The following is an 8,457-nucleotide window of genomic DNA, read 5'->3' on the forward strand; positions in this document are numbered from 1 at the left end:
TGGGGGACTGGGGCGGCAAGCGGGCTAATGGGGAGAGGCAGCGGCGGCAAGAAGCCGTGGTAACCAATAACCTATATTTACATTCATTACTATGGGCAAATGGGTTTTGCTTAGCACAGTTTCGCTTAGTGCTCAGTTTTTCTGGAACCAATTCAGAGCATTAAGTGGGGGTTGCCTGTGTAAGTCTGGAAGGAACGGATTGTTCTGACATGAGGAGTACAGACTATCTTTACTCCTCTGCTAGTCCAACAATTTGTGTTTGAACCTTTGTTTGCCTGCATAGAAGCCATTAAAATGATCATAAATACCAAATTTTTGTGTAGCCTGTTTGTTGCTGTACATGTTGGTCCAGTTGGATGGAGGTGAACAACTGTTTTCTCTTCAGAGAGAGCTCCTGTGAAGGGCACCATGAAGAGAACAAATGGGTGCAGCATGTTTCTCTTGCCTTGTAGATAAATGGAAGACTTTGATTTTAGAGCTGCAACATTATCCCCATTTACAGAACTGGAACTTAAAATACTCCTTAGTAGATCACCCCAAGCTTTTTTAATTGTTGAGAAGTGAAAGGTAAGCATGTTCTTAGGTTGGTTTCCCAAAATGGAGTGTCATCCTACAATTAGGAACTGTTTGCAAACCTCTTTGCAACAGTGGGCCAACATACTCTTGCTTACCTTCAGTGTCTCCAACATTGCATTCCTACATTAGGAATCTTGTGCATCTTAAGGCATTTTTTGGTAATTAAGAAAATATTAAGGCACATTATTTAGCTAATAATTTAACATGAATTTTTCTGAAGAAATTGCTATAAAACCAAAAGAACATAGCATCAATCCCTGAACAGAAACCATTGCATCAGAATTGGGGAAACTGCTTCATGTGCACCCTTAATATGCGAGTAAGAATTTGTTTAAATCTAGTCTTTTTCTTTACAGATGATGACTTTGATCAGTTTGATAAGCCTGGTGCAGAAAGGTCTTGGAGGAGAAGAACTGGAGACGATGACTGGGACAGGTAATTAAAAAATGTTGGCATTCAGACACTATATTGAATTGTATTAGCCTGGCTTCTTGAGCTGGCAGTTTTTCTAATTCTTAAGATTGCAGTTTCGGATACTGATTTAAGTTTTTGGCTGCTACATGCATGTCAGCAGATGCTAAATTGTAACCGGTATATACCTGCTATGTGTTGCCCCTAGAATTCTTTTTGCCAGAGACCCCCAAGAATTGACATGGCCCCTCATTCGATTTGGTATCAAGTGAACTTCAGTAGTAGTCTCTAGGCTTTATTACAGGTTTCCTCCTTGTCTAAGGAACCGCTTGCCAGGTCGTATTGCATTACAGCAGTGACCTTTGGTGGTACCGGCCTTATATCCTCTGCTGGGTGTGTGGGATGTTAGTTTCTGGTTCCTTGTTGTTCAAACAAGAATTCCAAGGTTGCTCCTGTCTCCCCAGGGTGGCAACAAAACACGCGTGTTCCTTTTTGTCCATCACTTTTGTAACTTTTCTCATCCCAAATTGTCCAGTCCCCTGGCTCTGTGCCAAGCATTCCTTATATGGTACACCAGTCCCCTGGCACTGCCAGCCACATTCCTTATAGGGAAACTTGTGCTTTGCTTGCCTAGTGCCTGATCTCAGCACATTCGTCTCTCAGTGCCACAGAAGGTGCTCTGTTCAATTCTATTGCTTAGTTCTGGGAACGCCTGGACTATGGCTGAAAGCCTTAGTATAACACAGTTTGCCTGCTACACTGTGAAGAACACATAGTGTAGTGGCATGAACAGATGTGCAATATGGAAGCAAGCATAACATTTTGCAGTCAGCTTTTTGACTGCAATTTAGCTTCCTTTATGTAATAATAACTTATTCTCAATAGTGGCTGTAAACTGTTAATAACTTTCTTTTTTTAGCGCTTGCCAGCTTTGTGTAGGTATGCGCGTGTATTTAAATTTAGCCTTTAAGCTTGTGTGTCGGTTTTTTTAATGTTTTGATCATCTTTGTTTTGGGGAAAGAATGTTGTTTTTTTTTTTATATGTAATTCAGTTTTCTGTTTACAAATGGCAATATTATTTTCAAGATAAATTGGGAGGCAGAGGCATGCTGCTTACTGTAAATTTTACACCCCAACTACAGTTGTCAAGCTATTTGGCAAAAAACTGTTTAGCTTTTCCCATACTAGCATGGAGATTTGTTCAGACTTCAACTGTATTCTAACTGGTTTCACTACACTACAAGTTCCAAATTGATTTAATGCTTTTCATTGATCGTTCATGCTGTTTATAGTTATTTAAAAAATTGTTATCTACTGTAAGCTTTTTTCCTACTGTGTTAACCTAGAAGTATATCACTTACTAGTTGTAGTACTTGTTTCAAGGGAATTAATTGTATCCCTTTTGCCATGGCTCAGGAGAGGATGGTGGAAGTTGTCAATGCCCTGAGCAGGAAACTCAGGTTCTTAATTTGCAGTCTTTGCTTCTAGTAAATAAAGAAAAGAACAGATTTGATTTGATTTGATTTTAATTTCACTCCAGTTCCTTCTTCTGGGAATTAATAGGTGGCATTCCAAAGGATGACTAGCTTTCTTTTTATTCTACCCTCACAGCTGCCACTATCCTTGCAGTTTTAAGATTTATGGGGGAGGAGGGGAAGAAGAGCACTTCCTTATGAACTTCTTATAGTCAAATTCATAGTTTCATAGTTTCTTCTCAGTGAAACTTCTTTTAAAAAGAATCAGGAGTCCAAAACCAAAAAGTGCTCAGCTTTTTAGAAGGGTTAAGTGTGTGTGTGTGTGTGGGGGGGGGGGGGGGGGGGTAAAGAACCTCTTCATTGTCATTGTGCTTCATTATTTTTTTGTTTTATTTATCATGTGAAACAGTAGCTTCTCAGCACTAAGGGGAAAATACAGCTATGGTAGCCTGTTTTATTCATGCAATTTATAAAATTTTCTGCTATAAATTTTATTGCTGGTTGCTCATAACTTAAGGCAGTAGAAGAACTCGGATTACATAGTAGGGATGTAACAATCGTTTAAAAATTATCCATTTAACCTCCTCTAGTTATGTTGGTTAAACAGTTAATCCATAACACAGCAGCTCTGACAGCTGCTGCTGGGAGCTGCTCCCAGGGCCCTCTGACTGGAGGAAGGAGGCTGTGGCAAGCTCAGCCAGATACCACAACCCACCTGAAGCTCCAGGCTGAGAGGAAGAGAGTACCTGTGAAAGAGCAGCTAATTGCTTAATTGAGTCATTAGGCTGCCTGCTTATTTCCTCTTTAACCTCATAGGCTTATGAGTACTAGTTCCCTTTGTCCTTCCCCATCCCCTCCTGCCTGCCCTGCCACTTCTGGGGCACTGCATTGCTTCCCTGCCAGATTGCGCTCCACCCCATGCTTAACAGTAACCAGTAAGATAACTGGTTATCACTGGGCTTCTTGGTTAAACGATTAACCATTTAACTTTTCACACCCCTAATATTTAGTAAGGTATTCCATAGCAAAATGATTTATTACTTTTTATTAATAGGGTGTAGCAATATTCACTACATGACAGCAGATTCAGGCTTCAGACCTTGCTATTTCATAATATGGGAGAGGGGGTTGTCACAGTAACATGTAGTAAGGTGTTTTTTAAGAAAATGGTAAAAACAGCTTCTAAGAAATTAAACTCTTGTAGTTTTACTTGCATCCTTGACTCAACCCCCATTCTGCTACTTTTTTAATCCTTGTTTAGTCAAATCTAAAGATATAATGCCTTTGAATTCTTTGACTGCTTTACCTTTCCTTTGACATTGGCTTGTGATAACCAGGAGCTGGAAGGCCCCAGGAAGACATCTAGGGAGCATTCCAGAAGATTAATGGGATAAGGTTCTTGGAATTTGTTTTCCTTTAGATTTTTTTACCATTGCCATTCTGAAACACTTCGTTCTTCACTGCTATTCTTGCTTAATGAGGCTTGCTCAGTTCATAAAGTTTGAGGGCAAAAGTCACCATTACACCATCTCATTCGACTTGTGTATCACAGGCCATTGAATTTCATCTAGGTACCTAGCATAGAGCCCAGGAGCTTGTGTTTAAGAAAAACATGTCTGTCTGAAAGATGTCTAGACTTGACTTGAAGACCTCAGAGGGTAGTGAATCCACCCCTACCTATGACAGTTTGTTTCTGTAGTTAACTGTCCCGTGTATGGAACGTCTGTGCTTTTTCATGGTTTGATTTTATTTTTTCTTTATTTTTCCTCATGACTAGGAACTCAAGTCAGTCATACTTTTTGATATGAAGTTCTCTATTAGATTAAAAACTCTGTCAGACCTTGGAGGTATTTTCTTCAACCTTCAAGTAAGTTCTGTGGTGCTCTCCATCACCTACAATTTCTCCATTGGGCTAGTTTCAGTGGCTTTGCAGGCCATAGATTGCTGACTGTCTGTCTCATTATTTGCTACTCTACTCATTTTTGTCATCCCCAACTTTTATGAGCAGTGATTTTTGCTTGTTCAGATCATTGATGAAAACATTGAATAGCTTTGGCACTAGTAATGACTGAGCTAGAACCCCACTGTAAAACACCTTTATATGGTGTTTTTCCATTGATGACTGCTTTTATAGATCTAGTTAACTCTTTGACATGAATTTTTGATATTGTCCATTGTTAATTTTTCATCACGGTGTCATGCAGTACTAAGTTAAGTACCTACAAAGGTCTGACAATAGTATGTGTATGCAGCTATTTTTATCAACCAAACTTGAATCTCATTGAAGTAAAATTGTTAGATTAACAAGGCCTACTTTTTCATAAAATAGAAATTAGAAGTTTTTGGTGTTAAGTATATGTCTATCTTTTAATTCTTTATCAGTCTTTCTATTACTTTGCCTGGGATTGATGTCGGGATAACTGACCAATACCAATAGTTACGTGGGTGAATTCCAATATTAATTTGTTAAACATCTTCCTTCTCTGCATCATTACTACCAATTTTACCATTTCCATTTAGTAGTGGGCATACAACATGGCTAGGATTTATTTTGTTCCTTAGTAGTTAAAAGAAGAAATCTCCACTCTTTAGTGTTCTTATGCATGCTTACTAGATGAGATTTTTTTCCCCCTTAATGCTCATAGTTTTATTTATAAACTTTCCCTACTTTATAACTTCTAATTGTATATTCATTTGCTCCATTTGATTTCATAGACATTTGGGCTGGAAGGGACCCCAGAGGATCATTGAGTCCAGCCCCCTGTCCCAGGGGCAGGAAGTCAGCAGCGATCATACTATCCCAGCAAGATAAGCATCCAATGTGTCTTGAAGGCGTTCAAAGTGGGTTCTTGAACCGCCTCCGGTGGCAGTCTATTCCAAACCTTGGGGGCTCGGATAGTGAAGAACTTCTTTCTTACGTTCAGCCTGAGTCAGTCGCGGCGGAGTTTGTGACTGTTCAATCTCATCACCCTTTGGGGCTCTCTGGTGAACAGACATTCCCCCAGATCCTGATGAGCATCCCTGATAAATTTATAGGTGGCCACCAGATCACCCCTGAGCCTGCGCTTTTCCAGGCTGAAGAGTCCCATGGCTCTTAGCCTCTCATCATAAGGTCTGTTTTTCTGACCTGATCATGCGCGTGGCTCTCTTCTGCACCCTCTTGAGCTTCTCCACATCCTTTTTGAGTTGTGGAGCCCAAAACTGGACGCAGTACTCCAGCTGTGGCCTCACCAAGGCTGAGTGCAAGGGGAGAATGACGTTCTGGGATTTGCTTCAGAAGCATCTATGGATGCAAGCCAAGGTTTTGCTCGCTTTACTAGCCGCAGCATCACACTGAAGGCTCATGTTCATCTTGTGGTCAGTCATGACCCCCAAGTCCCTTTCGTGTGTAGTGCTAACCAGTGTACGACTGCCAAGCCTATAAGCATGCTGCAGGTTTTTCCTCCCAAGGTGGAGAACCTTGCATTTTTCGATGTTGAACACCATCAGATTGTCATCCGCCCATTTTATGAGCCTGTCAAGATCTGCCTGGATTGCCCTCCTGTCCTCAGGTGCGGATGCCTTACCCCCAGAGTTTGGTGTTGTCGGCAAATTTGGCCAGTCCACTTCTGACACCAATGCCCACATCATTGATGAAGATGTTAACTATTATAGGCCCTAGGACAGAGCCTTGAGGGACCCCACTGGTGGTCGCGCACCAAGACGATTGGCTCCCGTCGACTACCGCCCTCCGGGTCCTGCCGCGGAGCCAATTCCCCAGCCAGCGAATCGTGGTGAGGTCGAGGCTGCAGCTAGCCAGTTTAGCCAAGAAGTGATTGTGGATACCAGATTGAAGGCTTTTTTTCAAGTCAAGATATGACATCAATCTCTTCCCCCTTGTCCAGGTGATAAGTCACCTGGTCATAGAAGGAAATGGGATTGGTCAAGCAAGACCTACCCGTAACAAACCCATGCTGGGTATCTATCCCTCAGTATATTGCCTTCAGCTAGTCTGTTAAGGATGGCCTCTTTGTTGATCTTTTCCAAGACCTTCCTGAGGATAGAGGTCAGGCTGATGGGCCTGTAGTTTGCCGGATCTACTTTCCTCCCTTTCTTGAAGATGGGCACAACATTGGCCTCTTTGGGCACTTCACCAGAGTGCCAAGAGCTCTCAAAGATCCGTGCCAGGGCTGAGCTATGATGCTTGCCAGCTCCCTGAGTATCCTTGGGTGTAACCCATCAGGGCCGGCTGACTTGAAGGTATCCAGCCTGTCAAGGTGTTCCTTCACGAGGTCAGCTTCAATGGAGGGCAAGGAATCTCCCTCACCTGGGCCTCCCTGACCCACAGTGAGCAGGGCCATCCCATGGGACTGGTGAAAAACTGACAAAGTACCCATTTGCTTGGTTTGCAAGTTTTCTTTTTCCTGGGCATCAGTTATCAGTTGTCCCATCTGGTTTAGCAGGGGTCCAGTGTTGCCCTTGCTTTTCCTCTGGCTCCCAACATATCTAAAAAAAAGACTTTTTATTGTCCTTGATATTTGTAGCTAGCCGGAGTTCCATCACAGCCTTGGCTTTTCTGGCTTGCTCTCTGCAGGTCCGGACCAGAGCAGAGTATTCCTCCTTGGTGGTCTGCACAGCGGTGGGAGTCCCCCTCCCCCTCAGACAAGCTGCAACTCCATCCCATTAGCATCTGTATACACTTGATCCATTTGTCATTTGCCTTTCACCCTCCCCCTTCCGTTCATTCCATTTCTATTTTATTTCTGACTTGTAATTTAACTTTACCACTTAACAGACATGGGTTTTTGGATCAGTCATCCTTCTCTTCTGATTTATAGAACTGATTTTTTTGCCTTCTGAAACTCTTAAATAATTCCTTGTGTTCTTTCTAAACTTTTCATCCCACTAAATTTTGATCATCAGTTTCTTCAGATTTTCACAATTAATTCTCTCGAAGCATACATATAAGCATGCGTGTGAATTACTGCGTGAACATTGTCCTCCTCCATATAAATGTAGCTGAGTATTAATCACTGGTTCTAGGTAGTGACCCATTTCCAGTCCAGTGATTAATTCATTTTAATGAGATCTAAGAGTTCATTTGTGGTGAGAATAATTTTGAAAAATTATCTTTATTGGAGAGCAGTGTCCAGTGAGCAAGTCTGTGGGGGACAGAGGGGGAAAGGGTGTGGGGGAGGCAGATGAAGACCTCCATGATGAGGGGGGAAATGGGGCTGGGTCAGGCAGGCTATGGTGGGGTGGGGCCCCTTACCTCCCCGTGGGGGCCTCAATCTGCCTTCCCCACAACAGAATTACCAGCTGGACACTGCTTTCCAAGCTGCTGGGCTGCATATTGCCGATTGGATTGGTATTGGCTGATATGGCTGGTTAATAATGGGCCATCAGTATTGGGCCAAAAAATCTTAGCAGTGCACCCCTATTCTGTAGCTGATAACAGGATGCCACTAGTACAGGGGCGGGCAATTATTTTGGGCGGAAGGCTGCTTACCCAGTTTTGGCAAGCCATCAACGGCCTCATGATAGGTAACCAGGGGCAGATAAATATTAATTTTCTAAATTTTTAGGGGCCCCATGGGCCAGATAGAATAGCCTGGGGGCCACATCCAGCCCCCAGGCCGCATTTTGCCCTTCCCTGGCATAACTCCTAAGAACTTTTCACATCCAGAGCATTACCCAAATAGCTGTAATAAAAGACTACATTACCCCTGTCACCCTGCTCTGGGCCCTGCTGTCGCTTGCCCTGGGGCACCATTGTGGGCCCCGTGCTCCCACTGGCTTCCATCCCACTCACACCCAGTGCCCCCCAGCCCCGTGGTACAGGCAGGGGGCAGTGCTCAGCCCCAACCCCCTGCTCGCCAGCAGGGAAGAAGCTGGTGCTGAGCATGGGGGAAAGCGGCCCCTCACCCACCCCATTGCTGGCGCTCCCTGCTGCAGCTGCTCGCAGCCTGCGCAGGGCTGTCCGGAGCAGCGACAGGGAGGCCCCGGGCTGCACGCA

At 43.5% G+C, this 8,457-nt stretch overlaps 1 protein-coding gene across 1 annotated transcript in view; it reads left to right on the forward strand.

The window, feature by feature from the left end:
• Positions 1-8,457, forward strand: part of RBM33 (RNA binding motif protein 33) — a 164,448-nt gene that overhangs the window by 5,308 nt on the left and 150,683 nt on the right. The window contains exon 3 of the mRNA XM_025197781.1: positions 933-1,011. Within this exon, the coding sequence (XP_025053566.1) occupies positions 933-1,011 (79 nt within the window). The remainder of the gene's footprint in view (positions 1-932; positions 1,012-8,457) is intronic.

The sequence above is a fragment of the Alligator sinensis genome, unplaced genomic scaffold, assembly GCF_000455745.1.
Source record: "Alligator sinensis unplaced genomic scaffold, ASM45574v1 scaffold601_1, whole genome shotgun sequence".
Lineage (NCBI taxonomy): Eukaryota > Metazoa > Chordata > Crocodylia > Alligatoridae > Alligator > Alligator sinensis.